Genomic DNA, 25074 nt, shown 5'->3' on the forward strand with positions numbered 1-25074 from the left:
GAGACTTACCGGATTCATGGTAACATAATGGCAAAGAAACTCTTACCTGGTCAGTCAGTGAGGAACCATGTCAATGAATTGGTTGATATGATCAACCAGATGGATGTCCTCGGGAAACCGATCGATGATGATTCTGCGCGTGATATTATCTTGTTCTCACTCCATGCTGGTTTTGACATTGTGAGACTTTCTCATAATGATGAGGGATCATCAGCGAATTTGATCAATATCTTACTTAACCATGCTGAGGAGTACCTGATTAGGAGAGATTGCCAGTGCTTCTATTGTGGTGGATGGCAAGCCCATACACCAGGGTGTCCCCATTATACACCAGTGAAAACAGAAGGTAAGGAGTTACTTGATGTTTTTGTTGTAGAAATTAATCTTACTTCATCTTCCACTTGGGTATTTGATACCGATTGTGGTGCTCATATCGTTAATGACGTGCAGGGCTTGAAAGGAAGTAGGAGGCTAGATCCAGGGGAAGTAACACTTCGAGTAGGAAATGGAGCAAAAGTTGCTGCACTTGCTATTGGGAGTTATCATTTGAGACTTCCTTCTGGATTAATTTTAGTACTTAATAACTGTTATTTCGTTCCCAGCATTACTAAAAACATTATTTCAGTTCCAGTTTTAGATACTGAAGGTTTTTCATTTGAAATAAGAGACAAACGTTGTTTTATTTCGAAAGAAAACATGTTATATGCTAATGCTAAGTTAATTAATGGTTTGTATGTTTTAGAATATACAACTCATGTCTACAACATAGATCACAAAAAGCAGAAAACAGATGGATCAAACCCAACTTACCTATGGCATTGTAGGCTTGGACATATTAACCAAAAGCGCGTCCAGAAATTACATAAGGATGGACTACTTTCTTCTTTTGATTATGAATCATTTGAAAACTGTGAGTCATGCTTGCTTGGGAAAATGACTAAGTCACCCTTTACGGGTATAGGTGAAAGAGCTAGTGACCTTTTGGGACTCATACATACAGATGTGTGTGGACCAATGAGTTCAAAAGCTAGGGGTGGGTTTAGCTACTTCATTACTTTTACTGATGATTTAAGTAGATATGGTTACATTTACTTAATGAAGCACAAGTCGAAAGCCTTTGAAAAGTTCAAAGAATTCCAGAATGAAGTACAAAACCAACTTGGGAAAACAATAAAGGCATTGCGATCTGATCGTGGTGGCGAATATTTAACCCAAGAATTTGATGAACATCTGATTAATTGTGGAATACTTTCACAATTAACCCCTCCAGGGACACCTCAATTAAATGGAGTGTCAGAAAGGAGAAATAGGACTCTACTAGATATGGTTAGGTCCATGATGAGCTTTACTGATCTTCACATATCCTTTTGGGGATATGCATTAGAAGCAGCTGCAAGGATACTAAACAGAAGCCCATCCAAAGCTGTAGAAAAGACTCCATATGAGATGTGGAATGGAAGAGCTCCAAAGTTGTCTTTTCTCAAGATTTGGGGATGTGAAGCTTATGTAAAACGTTTACAAGGCGATAAACTACACCCTAAATCAGACAAGTGTTTCTTTGTGGGCTACCCCAAAGAAACAAAAGGGTATTACTTCTACAATCGCGAAGATAACAAAGTGTTTGTTGCTCGCGATGGTGTCTTTCTAGAAAAGGAATTTCTATCTAGAAAGCCAAGTGGGAGTAAAGTGGTTCTCGAAGAAATTCGAGACGAGCAACAAATGGATGTGGATAACACCACATCAGAGGCGAGGGCGCATGAAACGATTAATCATGCGTCGGAGCAAGCTAATTCCACCAGCGAGACTCCTATCGTCCCACTTGAATCTAATTCATGCGAAAATCTTCAAGGAGTTGGAGAGAAAATTTCTACTGTTGCTCCTACCCCACGTAGGTCTGTCAGAATCAGAAACAAACAGTTTGTTGAAGTTCTGGTAACTGAGGATTCTGAAATCTTCTTATTGGAGAATGAGGAACCCACAACCTACAAGCAAGCTTTGGTGAGCCCCAACTCAGATAAATGGCTTGAGGCCATGAAATCCGAAATGGAGTCAATGTCTGAAAATAAAGTGTGGACCCTAGTTGACTTGCCTAATGGGGTAAAAACCTATTGGTTGCAAATGGGTCTACAAGATTAAAACAGACAAGGATGGAAATGCCTACATCCATAAAGCAAGACTAGTTGCAAAAGGGTTCAAACAGATTCATGGTATTGACTATGATGAAACTTTTTCCCCAGTAGCAATGCTTAAGTCCATTCGGATTCTTCTAGCGATCGCCGCATTTTTTGATTACGAAATATGACAGATGGATGTCAAAATCGCCTTCTTGAATGGGTTCTTGACGGAGGAAGTGTATATGACACAACTTGAGGGTTTTGAAGATCCAGAAAATCCTAGAAAGGTATGCAAGCTTGAGAAATCCATTTATGGATTGAAGCAGGCATCCAGGAGTTGGAATCTTCGTTTTGATGAAGCGATCAAAAAGTTTGATTTTGTCAAAAGTGAAGAGGAACCTTGTGTATACAAGAAGTTTAGTGGGAGCAGCATAGTTTTCTTAGTCTTGTATGTGGATGACATACTTCTCATGGGAAATGACATACCAATGCTTGAGTCAGTCAAGGAATGGTTGAAAAGTTGTTTTTCTATGAAAAACTTAGGAGAGGCCGAATACATATTGGGGATCAAAATCCATCGAGACAGGTCTCGAAGGATGATTGGATTAAGTCAAGAGACTTATATTGATAAGATTCTTGATAGGTTTTCCATGAAAGACTCTAAGAGAGGATTTCTCCCCATGTCTCATGGCATCACTCTCAGTAAATCTCAGTGCCCTAAAACGGCAGAGGAGATGAAACGGGTAAGTGATAAACCTTATGCCTCGGCAATAGGATCAATCATGTATGCCATGATATGTACAAGGCCGGATGTTGCATATGCTTTAAGCATGTGTAGCAGGTTTCAGGCAAATCCAGGAGAAGCACACTGGACAGCTGCCAAGAACATCCTTAAGTACTTGAGAAGGACTAAAGAGATGTTTCTAGTATATGGTGGCGAAAAGGAATTGGTTGTCACAGGTTATACGGATGTGAGTTTCCAAACGGACAGAGATGACTTTAGATCTCAATCTGGGGTACATTTTCTGTCTGAATGGAGGAGCAGTGAGTTGGAAAAGTTCGAAGCAAAGCACTGTCGCAGACTCTACGACAGAATCAGAGTATATGGCTGCTGTTGAAGCAGCTAAAGAAGCAGTTTGGATAAAGAAATTCCTAATTGAGCTGGACATTGTACCAAGTGCTCAAAAGGGAATCGAATTGTTTTGTGACAATAATGGTGCCATTGCACAATCAAAAGAAGCTAGGTCACATTTCAAATCCAAGCATGTAGAGAGGAAGTATTACCTCATTCGAGAGATCGTTGACAGAGGAGATGTCAAGATGTGCAAAATTCATACGGATGAGAATATCGCTGATCCGCTTACTAAACCCCTTCCAGCTCCAAAGCATGAGAAACATGCTAGTGAGGCTGGATTGAGGCGAATGATGTAATTAGAAGTTGTATTTTATTTTGAGAAAATAAATTACATATGTAATACATTCATTTGCAGAATTATGTTTAATCAGAAATTCTATTATTTCTCTTATTTAATTGTGGTTTCAATATTAAATAAAATGTCCAAAATAATTATGAATTGATGGGCTCACTAGGTTGATGACCTTTTGAATGAAACCCCACAGGTGAACAAAATTCATATATTATTAAGTTCCTAGTTCGGAATCATTAAAGTGGACATAAATGATTTCTTATACTGAACTAGCATGTAAGATTGATTGGATAGTGCAGTTTCATGGGCTATGGGAGCATAGTGATAATGCTCGGTCAATCACATGGATATGCATGAATGATGCAGGATCGAACTATAGACCTACTTTGAAGTTCAAGTATAGAACTTCCGGATATATTAGTGGATTCCTTTGACATGAGTGGAATACTGTTTCTATTCAATGATTGTTTTGACTGTGGTACATTCAAACGTCTTGCCGTAAATGGGGATTATAAAGGATGTTTCCCGGTCACTTCATGAATTGAGTGGGAGCTTTAGTTGCCACAAGATTGGATAGAGTCTACCTATTAAATTAGGAATGTGTCATGTTTTGGCCTCTTGAAGAGGGAGAATTCAGAAAATGCATGGCCGTGCTCAAATGTGTTACATAGTAACCATTTGTTTTGTAATTCTAACTCAGTTTTCAAGAAACGATTTGTAGATTAATATAGATTGCATAAGATGCAATCATATTATCAAATCGACACAAAATGACTTAAGGAATTTGAATATTGCGCACTTGTCTCAGACAAGTGGGAGATTGAAGGAGTTATGTCTTCGATAAGTGCAATTACTAGATATATCATAGGATCACAGTTATGGAGATAATAAGTTCATACTATATGGTTGCCATTGTCTATTGCTAGATATGATAATTGGACTTTGGGCTTATCAAATGGTCCAAAGCCTTATGGTATGGATCCTACAAGGTCACACACTAGAGTATTGGGTTAAACAAGTTAGAGGCCCATTATTGGGCCTCATGAGTATATGACACATCTTATGTTTGGGCTTGGATTGTAAGTAGAGTTCAATTAGGATTTGGACATGGTTTTATTTCTAGATATGATCTATAAATATAAACCATACCTAGGGTTGCATGATATAACAATTTACACACTGTGAATTGTCAGACAAGCAACCAAGAGATCCCAAACCCTAATTCCCTCTCACTTTCGGCCCTCTCTCCTTCTCCTCCCTAGATCCGTGCGCCCCCTCTTGTGGTGGTGCGTGTGGTGGCGCGTGGGTGGTGTTGTGGTGTGCTCGTGACTCTAATCTCCGTTGAAGGTTGATTGAAGCGTTCGGTCACAACTAACTAGCATTAGTGGAGGTTTAATCCGTGCTCGTGGACTAAGTAGAGGAATCACACGTGGGGTTCTTTGTCTCCCTTGTTCTTGCTCGATCACTAGTGGAATCACGCTTCAAAGGTATAATTCTTACTTCTTTATGTGTTATGCATGAGATCCTTGGCTTGGTGCTATGTGAATATGATTCATGTTAATTCCGCATTTAGTACCTATAATCTCCTACATCAACTATTTAAGACTCGGCTCGGTCAAGGACTAGCTCGAGTGGGCTTGACTCTAGACCAAGTTTGACATACAATCTTAACAAGTTAAACCCGGGCTATCTTTGTTTGGCTCAAAAGCTCATGAGTAGGCTCAAGTTTTTATTTTTATTTTTTAAATATAGTATCAATAAATTTGTTTCATAAAATTATTTTAAGCATATATCATCTTGCATCAAAAAAAATTTAAGCATATATCATGTGCTTCACCTTTGGGCCTAAGGGCACTAAACCATTAGGAACTTGGAAACTTTATAGTACTAGACATTTGGGCCTCACTTGAGCTGAGTGTTGACTCATCAACTCAAACTCTTTGACTCCTAAATTCCTTAATCTTACGACATTTACAAAATTGCAACTAAACTAAAAACTAAGAACCCGAATCCGAACCCTAGCCTCAATATTTCTCTTCACTCGAGAGTGAGGAATAGTTTAAGTGCTTTGATGCTTTGAGCTTTCATCCCGATTCTAGGAAATCCTAAGATTGATTCTCATTTTTGCCTTTGTGACTCTCTAAACACCCAAAAAAAAAAAAAAAAATTCACTCCACTCGCCAGCCAAAACTAGTGAACTGACCGTTTGACCAAACCACCAACCCACGGTGGCTACATTTAAACAAACGACTAGCCAACTACCACTTCACAGTTTTGAAAGTTGTTCACCACCATCTCAGAAGTTACATTCAGAAACTAAATGATATACAAAATACTCTTTTTGTCCCAAAATAATAGTTTCAAGTTTGAATATGTCAATTAATTATGAAACAATTATTTTGGGATAAAGGGAGTATGTATTATTTTTAACTAATATAAAATCTTCAAATGTACAAAATTTTACCGATGAGTTCAAGTGCCCATAAAATATCTCTCTTTTTCTCTTTATTTGGTGTTTAGAGAGCCACAAGGGCAAATGATAAGAATTAATCCCAAAATCTTTGATATTGAAAGGCCGGGAACCTCTAACCACTTGAATTATTTCTCACTCTCATAACATATCTCTTGATTTAGAGGTTTAACCTTGCAAAATTTGCGTAACTGAGTCTCACTCTTATTAGCCAGAAGCTAAACCTAAACCCAAACCCAAACCCATAAAAGCGAACATCTAAACAATAATAGACATACACCAATAGATGTCCTCTTGCTTTGTTCTTGATTAAATTTTAATACTTGGTAGCTAGAAATCACTTAGGTGCAGTACTTTAATCAGGACAAGGTTGATAAAGGATTGCCAAACTTAATAAATTATCCAATTTATATACTCTGTATGACACACGAGTTTTCTTTTGTCCACATTATAAATTTACAACTTACATCCAAAACTTTTATGAAATTATGCTGTAAAAATATTCTATATTTACATGTGAGTTGTCCCACATTAAAGAATAAAAATAAAAAAATAAAAAAAAAACTTTATAATCGAATAGTAATCGTACAAACATACAGTATAAGATCTCTGGGTGAAAACGACGATTTGCAACAAAATCTAGCTAGACCCATGTTGGTACAAGATAAGGAGCTAACTTACTAAATTCCAATTCATGAAGACATGTGGTATTTAATTTCCTTAATTTTCTCGATCACTAGCTCTCCTCTTCAATATTACATCATTTACATCATAAAGTATGTCATCAACTAAGGGTTCTCTTACGTTGAAATCAGGTCAGCTGAGTTCAGTCAATGAGAACAGGCCCTAAGTTATCCATATTGGTGGAACATTGTTATCACTCCTCTCTCACAAATCATTTTCAATCAACTTTTATCATAAACAGCATTCATTGAGATGCACAAAATGACAAAAGCAATAATTTCTTCTATCAAGGTAGGTTGTTATTCTTATAAAATCTTGAAAATCATAAAAAAATTAGGAATCGTTTGGAATTAATGTGGTTTTTTATTTATTTGTTTGTTTTTTTTTTCAAAATTTGTTATATATGTCATATAATGAATTAAAAAGTAGTCAAACTTATTAAAATCATGATAATTTTGAAAATTGACAATAGAAAAGAGAAAACACCTTATTCTTGTTTCCTGTTTTTGGTTTTTTTTTTTTTTTTTTTTTTTTTTTTTTTTTTTTTTTTTTTAAAAAAAAAAAAAACAGAAAACTAAACTTAAAACGATGCCAAACAAGTACTTAATTTTTAGTTTTTCTGGTCACACTACTGTAACGTCATCACATTCTTGATAATTGGCCAAATTGGGGACATCACGACATGTTATGTATTGTGGGCAAAGTCCATCCTACATACAATCAAGTTATAATTATTAACTTATTAATGTTAAATACTGTATAATCTTATTAGATTAATCTCCGTGAATACTTTTAAAATATCAACAGTTTTAATCAATGTCAATTAAAAAAAATATTATTGGTCAAAAATATACATTGCTAATCCAAGGATAAAATTCAATTATATTCGAAGCTATATAAATTCTTGATGATTCCGAAAGGTTGAACATGTAGCGGTGTAGGGACTAGGGATTGCATTCATATTTACATTAATTTGACATGTGAACTGTTTTAACATAGTACATTGCTATTAGGCAAGTTACTTAGGTGAATATGAAAGCTATCAGCCTATCATCAATACAATTAAGTGCGTGCTTTCTCCAAAAAAATTCTATATAAAGGGACTTATAAAGTTATTATATTTATAAACCATAACATAAACATAAACCATAATAATATTCCTAGCTAGTAACACTACCTTCATTTGAGTGTTTTAATTAAAGCTAAGTTTCATAATACTTATTTTAGCCTACTATAATGTATTATTTTGAATTTTTCATGATCATTTTCTCCCTTACTTTCTTTTGTTACTTCTTTTATGACAAAAAAGGGATTCCAACTAATTGGCCTGTTCTTGGAATGCTTCCATCAATCTTTAAACATATAAACAATATTCATTATCTTTTCATTGATGTTTTGGAAAAATGTAATATGACTTTCCATTTTGAAGGCCTTTGGTTCACCAACATGCACGTACTAGCCACCGTCGATCCTGCCAATGTTCACCATATAATGAGCAAGAACTTTGCGAATTATCCCAAGGGGGCCGAGTTTCGTGAGAGACTCGACGTCCTTGGAGATTCGATCTCAACCTCGGACTTTGAGGTATGGCAATACCATCGAAAGATGGCTCAGTCTTTCCTTAATAACCCTAAGTTTCATCTATTTTTGGTAAATAAAACATGGGAAAAAGTGGAGGATGGACTTATTCCGGTCCTTGATCATGTCTCTAAGCATGCTATCGAATTTGACTTGCAAGATTTATTTGCAAGGTTCACGTTCGATACTATATGTACAATGATCATGGACTATGATCCAAAATCGCTCTCACTCGATTTACCTCACGTACCATCTTCCCGTGCCTTAGATGACATTGCTGAGGTGATCTTTTATCGCCATGCAGTGCCAACTTTCGTGTGGAAATTGCAAAGGTGGTTGAATGTAGGAAAAGAGTACAAGTATAAAAAAGCTTGGCGAACCCTAGATAATTTCATTTACAAGTGCATAGGTTTAAAGAGAGAAGAATTGAGCAATAAGGGACAATCCTCTAGTACAAAGAAAGATAATGAGGGGAGTATTGACTTATTAACATTATATATAGAAGAAGATGAGCATAAAAAAGCTTCAAGTGGTGATCAAGAAGATAAGTTTTTAAGGGATTTGATTTTAAGTAAGTTCATAGCAGGTCGAGACACAATTAGTTGTACACTGTCTTGGTTCTTTTACCTCCTCTCTAAGAACCCACACGTCATTTCTAAAATTAAAAAGGAACTAGACACTGTGAAGGTCAATAAGATAAAATTTAATAAAGAGGTGAATAACAAATTGGTTTATCTTCATGCTGCATTATGTGAAACTTTAAGATTATACCCTCCAATTGCATTCGAGGCCAAGTCTCCTATGAAGGCGGATGTACTCCCAAGTGGTCACCACGTGAGCCCTAACATGCAAATTGTATTCAATTTGTACGCGATGGGAAGGATGAAATCCATATGGGGAGACGATTGTTATGAATTTAAGCCTGAGAGATGGATATCTGAGCTAGGGGAGATCCGACATGAGCCATCATACAAGTTTTTCGCCTTTAACTCAGGGCCAAGGACTTGCCTAGGAAAAGACACAGCCTTCACCCAAATGAAGATTGTTGCTGCTACTATAATTCAGAACTATGTCATAGAAGCAGTCCAAGAGCATAATGTTATTCCTGATATGTCTATAGTTCTTCACATGAAGTATGGGTTTAAGGTTAAGATTCTCCGTTCTCCGTGATTATTATCTAATTATACGTACTAAATTATACTCTTATTTTGTGCATTTGATGAATGTTGTTTTTCTATTTTGTCATGCATGGTTGATTAAATGTGCTATGTAATTCAATAAGCTAGCTACGTACTATATGATGAGAAGTTTTGTACTACGTCGTATTGTTTTAATTAATTTTATAACATGGTGGTATGTTTTACATAATGTTATTTTTCGTTTTTTATTGACATATTTTGTTTTTTTTGGATGTCAACGAATGTTAAATTATAAATATAAATTCAGCAACACAATTACATTTGTTTTCATAAGCTGGTAGATAATATGGTAAAAGGAGTGCAAATCAAATTATGTGCATGACTCAACAAAAAGAGGTATAAATTGACAATAAATCAAAAATTAAAACTTGTGTGCTTTTTTGATAATGTTTGAGTGAAACCAAAATTAAGGGGTTTTTCCCTCGCTTTTTGCTATTAATCACTCTCTCGGCCTTGTAAGACAATTTTGGACTTCGAAATTATTAATCTTATCGGGGATTAAGCACAACCTAGATGCTTTTACCTTAACAACAAGAGCTTGAGTAACAGTTTAATTTCATAACCAGGCCACAAGTAAATAGTTATCAAAAGTACTTATTTAAGAATTTTTATAAATAAGAATAATGTTATTTATTCGACTTTTAACGGTAATTAGTCTCCATTCCCTTAATCCGATCATCAAACTGTACAAATTTCACCATAAATAGGTTTTTGAAAAGAAAAAAAAAAAAAAAAAAAAAAAACTCATAATACATAATATAATCAATCCCAATAGCTTTCTATATCGTATATTCCATTAAATATATATTAGCAAAGAGCCACATATACATCCTAGTACCAATAAATAATGATGTAGACGTACATTATATACAAGTAATAATATAATTTACCATGGTACTATGGCAATTATTGTACTATCATGGCTCCAATAATTAGTTTACACATGCAGCAATAATAACACAAGTGCCGGACTACAACTCAATAAATGTGAATTCAGGGTCGTCGTCGTTAATTTTACTAAGAGGCCAGGGATCATACATTCTGACATTCATGAATGCATCTTTAAGATTATGCAAACAAAAAGTAAAATCTGTTTTTAAGGTACTCCCTATTTGTCCTAATTTAATCGACGTAACAAACTTACATAGAGTTTAATTGTAGGAGCACATTATCATCTACTGTATGTTAAGTTAATTTTAATCTGCTTTTTTAATTTAATCTATATGTAGGGCCCGTTCTCTTCAGTTTAAGTTTAATTCAGTTCAGTTCAATTTAGTTCAGTTCCTAACTTCCTTCTCTCATAAAATATTCAGTTCAGTAAATCAGAACAGACCCGTAATATTATATACATCTAACGTAGAGTTTAATGATGATCTGAGCTATTTACTGTTAGTTTAACGCCAAGTAAATGAAAAAGAAAAGGATGTGATGGAAGATAATGAGAGAAACTTTTAATTAAAGGAGAGGAAATGCGTGTGAGAACCTATGGTATTAATGTATTATTACTTCCTTCGTCCCTTAAGTTAAATTGAAATTTTGTAGGGGTTAATCATAGCTAACTCGAATATGTACAATAGAGTTAATTAAGGATCTTTGTGGGTAATTAATTTTAACATGATCCCGTTCCAAAAACTTTAACATGAAGCTCTTTTGAAAGAAACTTTCATGACAAAGGAAATTATTTTTCAGCAATAATAATTGTATCAAAATCCCTATTTGGTGAAACTAGCTACCATTTGACAAGACAACTAGTGTGTGGCCTGGACGATATGCTGGGTTGCTAGTTTGTACATCTTTCATTTGATAGTTGTGTTCGAATGCTTGTATAGCTAGTGTGTAGTCCAGGCGTTGTCTCGAATGTTTGTGATATGGTGCAAATACTTTAATGAGTGTCACGTGGCATGGTTCCTTTAAAAAAGAATGTCTATTAATATATAGTATAGATATATATATTTAGATATGTCAGTATTCAATGTCTCAAAGTGAAGATAAGGTATGTAATTAATAATTACTTTTGTCATTAATGATATTAACAAGTGTTCATTGGTTATATTTAAATCATATACCTATATACTACTCCCTCCGTCCCAAAAAGAACGACCCATTTGGCCAAAACTTTGTCCCAAAAAGAAAGACTCATTTGCATTAAAACACCCACCAATTTGCTACATATTTGTGCAAAATTAGCTTCCCCATATAAAAATTGGATTTTCCATGTTATTTTATTACTTTCTCTCTTTATTTTTTTACAAACCCCATGTAAATTTATCTTTCCAATATATTTTTACTTCTTTTTACTTAACTTCTTTAATACCCGCATAATCAACCCAAATGAGTCGTTTTTTTTGGGACGGAGGGAATATATTGACATGAGAACTAATGGTACCAGCGGACACTTATTATTGTCATTACTAATAGTACTAGCGGATACTTGTTATTGTCAATTTATGACGAGAGTAATTGTTGGAAGAGACTTTTTCGCTCTCGAATAACAACAACTAAAGGATTTTTTTTAAAGAAGAATATCACAATAAAGAAAATCAATTCTTCGTATAAATAATTAGTTGGCATCCACAAATAATAATAAGGATATTTAGGGGTGCACATCTATAGAATAATATATTACAAAGACGAGGGTACGGTTGATAATAAAAGCATAAGCAAACAATATAATGCAAAGAACTAACTTCTACATCAATTGTCTTTAGCTATATATGTCGTTGTTCGTTGTAATAATGCATACATTAATGTTAAAATATTCTTGGATTTGCATTACAATTTGCATACACAACCAAAATATGAAAATAAAAAACAAAATTATTGGATTTGCATTATTACAAGTTGCATATTAATACGAAAATGATTGGGAAGATAAGAGGATGGATGAAGACACGAGGTACGACATTCTATATATGCTCGAACTACCATTGTACAACAATCAAAAGGAAGCTTTTATTATATCCCAAATTCCATAAAGTTCTAAAATACTTTATTTTCTAAGGCTTGATGAATTAAATCTTGGTCTATAATTTTTTTTTTTTTTTTTTTTTTAGAATAAGCATAAAATATATACGTATATTACTACACTATTATTTCTAGGAAGCTCAAATACTTTGCTAAAACACACACACAAAAAAATGGAGTTTCTTGTTATCTTCATGATATTTGTGTCCATTTTCTTCCTTTGCTACTTTTATCGCAACAAAAATGGCATTCCTACTAATTGGCCTATAGTAGGGATGTTGTTTGCACTACTTGTAAACGTTCATCAAGTTCACGATTGGCTAACCGAATTGTTAGAGAAATTAGATATGAATTTCCTCTTTAAAGGTCCTTGGTTATCCAACATGAAGATGTTCATCACACTTGATCCTGCAAATGTTCACTACATTATGAGCAAGAACTATACAAATTTTCCTAAGGGAACCAAGTTTAATGAAATGTTCGATGTTTTTGGGGATGGCATCTTCAATGTAGACTCCGATTTGTGGAAGTTCCATAGGAAAATGGCGCATACTTTCATTGGCCACCCTAAGTTTCATCAGTTTTTGCAAGATAGGGTTTGGGAGAAGGTGGAGAAAGGTCTAATCCCGGTCCTTGATCATGCGTCGAAACAAGGGTTAGTAATTGATTTGCAAGATTTGTTTTATAGATTTTCGCTTGATACTATTTGTACTCTTGTTACGGGGTGTGATCTAGGATCTTTATCTATCGATTGGCCTCATGTTCCATTTGCAAACGCGTTAGATGATGCTGAGGAGGTAATATTGTACCGACATTTCGTTCCTATGAGTGTATGGAAGTTCTTTAGGTGGCTTGGGGTAGGAAATGAAAAGAAGTACAAAAAAGCTTGGGAAATACTAGATGATTTCGTCTATAAATGCATTGCTAAAAAAAGAGAAGAGAATAAACAAGAATCAATGAAGCCTCAAGCTGGTGTCGATTTATTGACATTATACATGGATGAAAGCCAAAGTATAAACGTTACAAGTGCTAGTGACAAGTTTTTAAGAGACACTATACTAAATTTCTTCATAGCAGGACGAGACACAACTAGTACTGCTTTGTCATGGTTCTTTTACCTACTCTCTAAGAACCCGCGAGTTGAATCCAAGATCCGAGATGAATTAAGCACAATGGAGACGGTCCATGATTACCACAAGTTAATTTATGTTCATGGTGCATTATGTGAGGCCTTAAGATTGTATCCTCCTGTGGCTTTTGAGCAAAAGGCCTCTGTTGAGTCGGATGTACTTCCAAGTGGCCACCAAGTTGATCCGAATATGCAAATTATATTCAACATGTACGCGATGGGAAGGATGAAGGCGATATGGGGAGATGATTGTTATGAGTTTAAGCCAGAGAGATGGATATCTGAACGAGGGAACATTCGACATGAACCATCCTACAAGTTCTTAGCCTTTAATGCAGGGCCAAGAACTTGTCTAGGAAAAAACATGTCTTTCTTCCAAATGAAGGCCGTTGTTGCTACAATACTTAGAAATTACACGTTCCAAGCAGTTGAAGGACATCAAGTTGTTCCCGATATCTCTTTGATTCTTCGTATGAAGCATGGATTCATGGTTAAGGTTAATCGTTCTTCATGAGGAAAACATCTTATTATTAGGTTAATTAATTATGTATGATCTCTCTTACATGTTGTATTAGTCTACTTGCTGTGCTTTAGGTGTATGTTACTATGTTTAGATCATTATTAAGATGATTCCCTTAAATAATTGGTACGGTGTTTGTAAGATAAAGTAAGGTAAGGTATGTTGAGTTGCTTTTATGTATGTGGCTTTGTTATTCATGTGTCTTTAAAGTCTTATGCCTAGCTAGGTGTTTACGCATTTGCGCGCTAGAGATGTGGATGTATGATTGGAGAACTCTTATTCATTTATTTATAAAAGGATTTTATTAATGTTACATAATGTGTTTGATATACGTAAGACGAGCTGAATAATAGATAAAAAAATTATTAAAGTTTTTATGGTAAGTAAATGAATTTTTGTTTACATCTTTATTTCAAAAAATAAAAACAAAAAACTTTTGTTTACATCCATTCACAGACTACATTTAAGCCAAGGATACCACGTACAACTAACACAAAAATATGATCCAATCTAAGATCTACAAGACTACAAAGAATAAATCAAATTACTAAGCATTTTTTTAGTAGTAATATGAAAAACAATGATAAAAATTCAAATTACTTCTGTTTTTGTTTTACTATTACTTTCTCATATTACTTTATCAATAGCGTTTGACGTTTCTGAAGGAAATGGTGTAAATTCTATTGTAACATCTCTTTTAAGTTCCTGGGATAAGGTTAAATACCTTTTGCAGGAGGTACAAAAGAAATATTTACCTCCCAATTTGGAGTAAGTTTTTTTTATTTGTTTTATTTTTAATTAGGTATATATTCAAATGCAGATTGTATTTTTAATGAATATATTTTTTGATGTCCTTGGTTGAAATTTTATTTGTATGTGTTTATGTGCAACAATTTAGGATCAAACGAAATTAAGTTTTCTCAATACTCATAGATTCAATTAAACTACATATAAGGTAATTTTTGGCGATACAAGATGGTTTAGCTAGTAAAATATTGTGTTTAATGCGTCTCATAATCAAACACACACGTTCTGTCTCAAATACTTGTATAAGGATTGTCTCATCGTCTCTATGAAGATATTTAACTTATCATATACTTTGCACAAACCCCGGAATTTGTTTTATACATGCATGCACCCGGGTGTATATAACAATCTCTCCTTTAAAACATCATCAAACACTATCAAAAATTCAAAACATTTAATCGATCACATTCTTAATATTATCTTAACAAATGAATGGACTATTGAATAAAATTATTGATACTATATATGTTGTTGGATTAGTTTCAGGATCCAAGAGAAAGATGGAGCTGATAAATTTGAAAGCCACGATTCGAGCAAACGAATAAGAATGGCAGCAAAGAAGAGCTTCGAAGAAGGAGAGGCAACATTCGAAAGAACAGCTGAATCCGCAGCCACGGTAATGGATCATGCAGTGCATAAGGCAAAGGATAAGGTGGAACACAAATTTTCTCATCATAGACATGGAAGAGAAGCTGATGATGAACTTTAAATTCATAATAATTTAATTTAATTAATTGACTAGCTATAATCTTATTAATTTCTTTTCCATGCATTATTTTTACCATAACTTTATGTGTGTAACACCAAGCATTTCACATTATTTCTACTAATATTACTCCACTGGTGAATTAAGCTTCCACAATTTAACAATTATAATTTTATCATTGTGCATTAATGTTGCAATTACTTCAAAAAAAATATAAATTTATAATTTCAATCCAAATATACGTTTTTACTAGAGATATAGCCTAATTAGATTCGATTTCATTTTTTAATTTCATTTTATTAAAGAAAAAAAATCAAAATTTGGAATTTTTCTTGGATATTTTCTGTTATACTTGAGACTTTATCCTTAATATTTTGAAAAAGTCCAACCCTAATTTTATATCCCATAATATTTTCCTAATTTGTTATACGTACACAATATAATTTATCTTTTGAATTCGGATATAATTTATCTTTTAAAATCTTTTCTAAAACAAAAAAATTCCGTAAAAAAAATATCCAAATCTTTTTCAGTTACTCTCTAGGAAACACAAACCAAGATTATCTTGGATTGTAAGTCAAGATTAAAAACCTAATAGCCTACTCCTTTATAAACTAAGATCCAAAGCTAACTTTCTCTTGAAAAAAAAAAACTTAACTGCTCTTCTAAACCAAATAACCCTAAATTTTCTCATCAATTTTTTCTTTTTGAACCACAAATTTCATTACCCTTTACCTTCATGGATTGCAAACCCACAAAAAATCAATCAGATTCATCCAAAATCACCCGTTTCAAGCCATTGTCTTCTGTTTTCTTCCCTGTTCACTGATAAACAGTTGATCATTGTTTGATACATTCTTTAAAAGAACTCAAGAAAGAATTAATTTTGTTAGTTCAGTCAATCAAATCATGGGTTCGAGTTCAGGGGTAGAAAATGTCAATGAGCTTGAGGATGAGGGTGTTGAGACGGATTCGACAGGGCGGTATGTAAGGTTCGAGGAGGTATTGGGAGAAGGGGTGTTCAAGAAGGATTACAAGGGGTTTGATGAGTTGAAAGGAATAGAGATTACTTGGAGTAAAGTTGAGTTGTCAGAGAAAATATTCGAGTCAGAAGAATGTCAGAGGAATGTGAGAGCAGAAGTTAAGCTGTTGAAGTCTCTGAAGCATGAGAACATCATGAGGTGCTACCATTCGTGGGTCGATAGCGAAACGAAGACAGTTTACATCATTACTGAACTGTCTACCTCTGGAACAATGACTCAGTATCGCAAGAAACATAATCTTGTTGATAAAAAGGCAATCAAGAATTGGGCTAGACAGATTCTGAAAGGGCTAGATTACCTGCACTGTCAGAATCCTCCCATTATTCACGGAGATCTAAACTGTGATAACATCTATATGAATGGATACTCTGGCAAGGTTAGAATCGGAGATGTTGGACTTGCGGCGATGTTTCAAGAAGACACTACAGCTCTCGCTGTTAGTGGTAAGCCTGAGTTCATGGCACCAGAGCTTTTCGGAGAGGAGTATGATCACTTGGTGGATATCTATTCTTTTGGGATGTGTTTGCTGCAGATGGTGACCCGGGAATTGCCGTATACAGAGTGCAGTAATTCAGATCAGGTTTATAAGAAGGTGAGATCTGGTATCAAGCCTGCTATTCTAGACAGAGTGACAGACCTGCAGTTAAAGCAGTTCATTGAGAAGTGTTTGGGTCCTGCGTCAGAGAGACCGCCAGCAATTGACCTTCTGAATGATCCGTTTCTTGCAGTGGTGACTGATTCTGGATTGTCTGCAGCATCTAGAACTCCGAGTCAGAAATCAGAATCTGTGTGTTCATCTTCTGTAACATGGGATCAAATGCCTAGTCCACTTGATTCATCAACTTATAAATCAAGTGATCAAGTGGCTAGCTCACCTGTTGTTTCTCTTGTTGACCCATTGACGGCTGTTGTCAGTGAGAATATCGAGTGCAAGCTAGAAGGGCAGCTGATCAAGGAGATCGACTACATATCAATGGTTCTTCGGATTGGTGACAAGAGAGGTCATGCTCAAAAGATCGAGTTTGTGTTCTCTATAAAAAAGGATACAGTTCACTTGGTTATGCAAGAGATGATGAAGGAGCTCCAGTTGTCAATCAGAGAGGCAGTCCTTGTAACTGAGCTTATGGAAAATCTGGTTAGGAAGCTTGTACATCCGGAGGCAGAATCTTCAACATCAGAAAATAATGTCAGCAAACCCAACGAGCCTGCAAAACCGCCTAGTGACACGAACCAGGACACCCAATTACTTGCATCCGAGAAACTAAGTGAACATGATCATGCTGATAAATCACGGTTAGCTAATTCAACTGGTCAAGACAAGCAAGTTACAGATAGAAGAGAAGGCAACAAAAAAGAGGTAGCCAAGACAAGTTCGAGATCGTTGAAGAAGCTATTATTCTTTTGTGGGAACAAATTTTAGATTTAGATTGAATTTTCAGTGTAGTAGCAGTTCTTGTTAGTTGCAACACAAATTATGTACACTACACCAATTAAGTAATATGATTCAATTTTAATCAAAGCCTGTTATGACTTTTTTTTTTTTTTTTTTTTTTTTTTCTTTTCTTTTCTTTTAAGTATTTTTTGAGGTATCTATCATGATACTCTTATAAAAAAGAGAGTACTCCGTATTAAATTATTGAAAAGAATTCAATTTGTACTAATACTGCCGAACAGTAAATTACTAATTAGCTAGTCTTCTTGCCACTAATTCTGCAGAATAACCAATTTTAACAGAGAATAGATTACCTATAAAATCATTTTAAAAATTAAGCAAAAAGTGCAAACTTGATTAAGCAGTAAGCTAAATATTTTTCAAATATTAACAGCAATTCCTGCTTCTACCAATTTCAGCACACTAAACAACCACATTAACCTTTCAGAAACAAAATCCAATGGTCCCTACGTCCTAGGATGAACGAGATGCAGAGAGTTTAAGACATTCACTTTGACATCTTCGAAGACAAACATCATTCCAGTTTGGAACATGATGCTGATTGACACAAACAGTTCGTGCACAAGCATCAGTGCATGCATCGAGTTCTGAGACTCCACAGACGGTGACACAAGTATCAGGGATTGGATCCTTAGAGAAAGCACCAACCTTCTTCAGCATACGTTTTGAGGTGCAAACCCTTTCACAAACAAATATATCATCTGAGCTCTTTTCTCGGCCCCTTGCACTCTTAATCCTCTGCTCCTCATCCCGCCTTCTCTTAATTCTCCAGGCTTGCCCTGCAACAACAGCTGGAATAGCAGCACCCAAAAGGGACCACCAAACTTCCACCATGGTATTGAGATAATTGAGCTTTATCTGCGTTTATTTCTCAATTCTTGCACTAGTCTTTAAGCTGCATTTCACAGAAAAAAAACATTAGCAACAAATAACCAATCAAGTTCAGAATTTTGGTCACAATGATAAGAGAAATCTTCATAGATCATGCACAAAAAAGTTGGACCAAAAACAGTCATACAGCAGGGCATCATCATAACTTCAAGATATAAGATATTAAGGCAGTGACCAAACAGTGTCTTTGAAAGAACAGTAGTATGACACAATTGCTTGAAAAGTATTTTTGTAGTGCTTGCAAAAACAACAAACCAAATTAATTATGGCTTTACATATCACAAATATCCTTTTTTCAACAATAAACCATTCACCTATAAGCTATAACTATTGATAATTTGACAGTCCAACCAATTTTCTCCAAAACTGGCTGTAGTTAGATAGTAGAAAAGCTACCTACACAATAACTCCAATACTCCCTCAACTCCTCAAGGCAATCAAGTAAATCAATCCAGACAAATCCAGCATGAATCATTAACCTATCAATATCAATTTTTGAAACAAAAATATAAGATCCAACAACAAACCAATCAAGTGTGGATGTGCTATGCTACATGTAGCAAATTTCCCAGAAATTATGATCACACAGCAATGCCATTTCAGCCTTTTGGGCATACCACTCACCAACTGCACCATATGACTTAAAAAGAGTTAAAACCAAAACCACTAACATCAATAAACACACTCTGCAAATATCTATGTGACAATAAGCAATATTAATAAAAGCAATCACAAGAACTCAGTTTTGAGTTTCACCCAGTAATCCAGTAGATCAATACAGAACCTGTGCAACCATGACATAAACATAATTTACCCCAACATCCCCAAAGTGCCTTGCACTTGCTGAGACAAAGATTCCAGTCACACCCTTGACTGAAAAGGCATTCATAACATTATCCTATGAGTCTATGACTGAAAAGAGAAGCATAACAATTTGTAGATAACAACTAATTTAGTTCATAGTAACCCTACACTGAAAATTGCCCACAGGTTGCTCTTGCTTCTTCAACTAATTTGACTAGTAAATGATGAAAACTTCACAAGGAGCACCAGTGAAATTTTAAATATTAGTCATTAACGGTTTGGCAATTCTGCAGTTCCCCTTAATAACAAGAAAAGAACAACCAATGTACGAAAGTACCAGAAAATGCCAACCACACCCCAAATCTATACATAGATTCAGTAATCTTCTCACAATACTTGCATAAGAACAAATTTCAAGAGCTTGACTGATCTCATGCTCTGCCACAAAATTACACACTGTATTCATCAATTCAGGATCCTATATCACTAGATCACTACAGTTATTCAACAAATATTTCCCTGTTATACCTGTAATAGGCTAGAGAGTAGCGATCAGTAATATCCAAGATCGCTCCAACCACAATCAACTGTCGGCTAATCACTCAAACAATTCACCCAAGTTTAAACCCATTATTTACCCTAAAGCCGCAAAAAACTGAACAAAAACTTGGGGAGTGAGACATCTATAAATCAACAACTCCCAGCCTCTGAGACTCTGCCCCCATTTTGTATTTGCTAAGGAATCATTTCAGTATTGGAGTCATCAATTAATTTGCTGCCAAAAGAAAATTTCCTAATACAAAGTCCTAGGGAAGCCGTCACCTTATCCATGTATATTCAAAACCATACAATGGTTTCAAACTTTCAATAATATCCTATGCATAAAGAACACTACATTGATACTATAAATTCAGCACAATAAGATATCACACTGTCCTCGGTAAAATTTGACGGCATCTTCATAAGACCTTTGGCTAAAGTTTCTCATTGATCACAAACCATGAACTTCATATTATACAGAGTAATTAAAGTAAATCAATTATAAATTAAGTTTTCTAACGCACATAACCTTATAAAAGAATAAGGCCATACTACCATCGCAAATATGATAAACACTATTCACCAAAGTTCTTCAACAACTTATAATCAACTAACAGAGGCAAATTAATTCAATAAAACTTCAAAAAATCAAGGTTACATCAACGGCATTAATCTCAATTATGCTTATAAAATCAAATGCACTGTTCTATCTTCAATTTATCAAACAAGGAAAATTGAAAGTGATATCCAGCCTCAATTATCATACAATAAAACACTGAAATTTCGAAAAATGACCCAAATTAAGGAAACCTAATTAAACAAACACCTAACAACCTTCTTCTTCCTCGGAAAAACACCCAAACTTACTCCAATTAAAGCCAAATTCCAGAAATTCATAACAAAGAATTTAAACCCTAGAAATTCGTATAGAAATTCGCAAACAGCGTTGTAATTCAGCTTGAATTGGAAGAGGATAAGGAGATAGAAGAGAGAGATATACCAAGGCAAGAACAAAATGGCGGTGTTAGCGGCGGAGGAGTAGATATCGCCGGGAATTTTGCAGGCGACGGTGACGGAAACGGCGGCGGCGGAGAAGGCCGATGAGAGGGCGGAGGAGGAGAGAGTGTTGTTAGTGGAAATGGAAGCGGCGTTTAAATTTTTGCGTCATTATAAAAGATACCGATTTATATACCGCATTTTACATAGACCTTTTTTTTTTTTTTTTTTTTTTTGACAGGAACGGAGCTTAGCAATTTTATTAAGTAATCAAATTAGCAAGATCATTACAAACCCCTCTTGAATTTCAAGAGGGTACTCCTCTAACCAAATACGACTTTCATTAAACTTGCTACTAATTTTTGCTAAGCTATGAGCCACCACAATTATAAACATAGACCTTAACAATTCTTACGTGATTAATTGGCATTTGAGCTTGGGGGTTGGGGCTTATTGCGAGTTTTGTGACGTATCAAACTCAAATACCTGGTCCTAAAATAACTTGATTAACTTCGAAATGTACCAAATTAGAAAACCTTCTGATGAGAATAATTGATTTACGAACTAATACGAGTAGTTATGAATTCCTGTCTGATTGAACTTAAACTTGAACTCGAAATTACGTGTTTGAATTAAGTCATTTGTATCGGCTCACGTGGATCCCTTTTTGTTTGCCAATATGGTTATATTGATCAAATATTTGTCAATTCGGATTTGGTTGGGTTGGTTTAAATCAAGTCAAAATTAAACCAAGTCATATCAAGAAGAGTCCAAGTTTTAGTATATGTATGTAGGGTTGGTTTTTTTTTTTTTTTTTTTTTTATTTTGCATCAATTTTACCAAGTATAATCAAGGGCTTGTTCATATTTACTGAACTGAGCTGAACTGAACTGGACTGATTGGAGCTGAACTAAAATGAATTGAATTGAGATGAAATGAATATTTTATGTGAGAGGGAACTTAAGAGCTGAACTGAACTGAACTGATTGGAGCTGAACTGAAAATAAGTAAATATGAAAAGGCCCTTAATCGAATAAATAAAAGCTAATTATTGAGTAAAAAATCACAATTAATCGTATTTTGTTATTGTAGGGGGTAACTTAGGCAAAGTGCTAGAAGCCTAGAACATTTTAAACTTTGTCTTTTTATCGGACATTTAAGACTAGCACTTGAACTTAAGAGGATTTTGTAAGGGAAACTGCATGAAATAAATCATACTTCGTACATATATATCATTCATCCTAGATTGGGATTTCTCCAAAAAACAAAAACAAAAAAAAAAAAAAATTATCTTACAAATATTTAGGCCAAAGTTTTCCATTTTTTATTTTTTATTTATTTACTTTGGTCTAAAGGCCTAACGTACCAGGGTAATATGGTTACTTGTATACCTTAGAAGTTAAAAAAAAACATACTTGTAGAAACAAATCAAACAATATAATACATGAAAGTAAATCAACCATCAACAGTAGTTTCCTACCCTTGACAAACAATCATCTATATTAAACAGAAATACATAATGATTTGGAAATTCTGATAAGCTTCAATTTTGACGTAGAAATTTGATGAACAGGGTGTACATACTAACATACATAACAATCAACATACACACTACTACAAGTACAAACGAAATGCAGAGCTGGGCACTGCTAAGATTAAGCGGAAATGCAGAAGCAAGAATACTACATACTACAAGTAGAAACGACGTTTACAAGGAGGGAGCGGAGCACCACACAGGCCAGGATTACCCGAAAATGCAGAAGCCGGAAAGCTTGTGTTGTGGGAAGGTATTCTTCCACTCAGTTGATTATTTGAGACATCAAAAACTTGCAATTTCTCCAAATTCAACACCTTCTTCGGAATACTTCCTGAAATATTGTTACCAGACATCTCTAACACTTCTAGTTCTGTCAGCTCCCCTAACGATTTTGGAATGGTTCCTCCTAGTGGGTTATTCGACAGTTTCATGAATTGTATGAAAGAAAATCCCGGCTTGTTACCTATGTCTTCATCAAGGGGACCTGTGAACATATTGCTAGACACGTCGAGGTAGGAGTATATGGCTTCTCTATTTAAAATGTCTCTTAAAGAGCCAGAGAAGTTGTTTGAGTGAAGATCAAGGTTCTTCAAGTATGAACTATTTGCTAGATCCTTTGGAAATGTGGAAAATCTGTTATTGGATAAGTTAAGAGACTCTAGAAAATCTATATTCACTATCCATGATGGCAACTTCCCTGTGATTTCATTACTCGATAAATCGAGTTGACGAACCAAGTAATTAAAGGAAGACATTGATTGTGGCAACTCCCCTTTGATCCCTACCGCAGCTAGTTTAAGAATTCTTAAGTCGTCATAATAAAACATCCAATCTGGTATGTTCTTTAACCCCAGTGGATTATACGATAAATCGAGGTTGCTGTCTATGTTGTTAATGACAAAAAATGTTGTGTTAGCAAGCTGAGGAGGTAGAGGACCAACGAGATGATTGTTAGACAATTGCAAAGAATTGAGTCTAAGATTGCCAAAACTTGGAGGTATACGACCGAAAAAACGGTTATTAGAGAACAAGATATCATACAATGCAGTTAGATAACCCATAACTGGTGGTAACTTTCCTGTGATCTTATTGTTCTCTAACACTATTCTTTGAATCTTGGTTAGATTGCCTATGGAATAAGGTAACTTACCGGTCAATTTATTGTGACCGAAATTTAAAACCTCTAATGAAAAAAGGTTCCATATGGAAGAAGGAATAGGTCCGGTAAGTCTATTATGGTCAAGGTATAGGATTCGCAATTGGGAGAGTTTACCTAGAGATTTTGGTATGACTCCAGTAATTTTGTTATGATCCAGATGTAATTCCTGCAGCTGAGAAAGTTTAACTACAGAATTCGGCATGGTTCCAGTGAGTTTGTTATGGTTGAGATATAATGCTTGTAATTTTGAGAGGTTATTACCTATGGAATCTGATATGATTCCGGTTATATGATTGTATGACAAATCTATGTAGGTAAGGTTTTTTAGTGTACTAATACCGAGTGGGATCGAGCCAGAGAGATTATTTCTTGTAAGATAAATATTTTCAAGCGAAATGAGATTAGAAATGGAAGATGGTATTGAACCTGTAAATTGGTTTCCCTCCAATTCCAAAACTAAGAGTGACTTCATGGACCGAAAAAGGGAGTAGGGTATGGCACCTGAGAGGCTATTATTGCCTAGGTAAAGATATTGTAGCTTATGGAGATTACCAAGTGAAGAAGGGATTGAACCATTTAGTTGGTTATTGGTTAGCCCAAGACTAACTAAATGTGACAACTTCCCTAGTTCGGGAGGGATAGGACCACTTAACCCTACTTGGTTTTTAAAGCCAAGGTCTTGAAGATAGGTAAGATTGCCGAGGAAAGGGGAGAGTGTACCTTGTACGCCAAACGCGGGATCAATACCACCTTCATCGCTAAAGCTGTTTAGGTAGACTTGGACTACCCTTCCATTCGCGGGATCACAGCTCACACCTTGCCACTCTACACAACAATCGGTGTTAGGAACCCAAGTTTCTAGTTTACGAAAAGGTGGTAAATCATCATTGACCCCACGTTTGAAATGAAGCAATGCCTCTTCATCTATGGGATCACAGGATTCTACTACTCTTAGAGGACATAATATGCTGCTAATAACAAATATTATGAAGAAAATGTGATTAACTATGATAGTAACAGAGTTTTTCTTAAGGGTTTCCATTATTGGAGAAT

At 35.0% G+C, this 25074-nt stretch overlaps 3 protein-coding genes and 2 pseudogenes across 3 annotated transcripts; 3 read left to right on the forward strand and 2 right to left on the reverse strand.

Moving 5' to 3' along the window:
• The first annotated feature begins 7931 nt into the window (after positions 1 to 7931).
• Positions 7932 to 9443, forward strand: LOC145600278 (alkane hydroxylase MAH1 pseudogene; annotated as a pseudogene).
• Positions 9444 to 12437: 2994 nt separating this feature from the next.
• On the forward strand, positions 12438 to 14397 carry LOC145601800 (alkane hydroxylase MAH1-like). Its single transcript, XM_081657878.1, has one exon. It carries the CDS (start codon positions 12610 to 12612, stop codon positions 14077 to 14079), a length of 1470 nt encoding a protein of 489 aa, XP_081514004.1. The 5' UTR covers positions 12438 to 12609; the 3' UTR covers positions 14080 to 14397.
• Positions 14398 to 16507: 2110 nt separating this feature from the next.
• LOC145600279 (putative serine/threonine-protein kinase WNK11 pseudogene) lies at positions 16508 to 18287 on the forward strand (annotated as a pseudogene).
• A 120-nt stretch (positions 18288 to 18407) lies between these two features.
• Positions 18408 to 21489, reverse strand: LOC145601973 (uncharacterized protein At5g64816). The gene is made up of 2 exons (XM_081658073.1): positions 21330 to 21489; positions 18408 to 18989 (listed from the first exon to the last, which is right to left on the reverse strand). The coding sequence occupies exon 2, from the start codon at positions 18926 to 18928 to the stop codon at positions 18548 to 18550; it is 381 nt and encodes a 126-aa protein (XP_081514199.1). The 5' UTR covers positions 18929 to 18989; positions 21330 to 21489; the 3' UTR covers positions 18408 to 18547.
• A 1251-nt stretch (positions 21490 to 22740) lies between these two features.
• On the reverse strand, positions 22741 to 25074 carry LOC145602101 (uncharacterized). The gene has a single exon (XM_081658250.1). The coding sequence runs from the start codon at positions 25061 to 25063 to the stop codon at positions 23015 to 23017; it is 2049 nt and encodes a 682-aa protein (XP_081514376.1). The 5' UTR covers positions 25064 to 25074; the 3' UTR covers positions 22741 to 23014.

Source organism: Chenopodium album, chromosome 21, assembly GCF_948465745.1.
Source record: "Chenopodium album chromosome 21, dcCheAlbu1.1, whole genome shotgun sequence".
Taxonomy (NCBI): Eukaryota; Viridiplantae; Streptophyta; class Magnoliopsida; order Caryophyllales; family Amaranthaceae; genus Chenopodium; species Chenopodium album.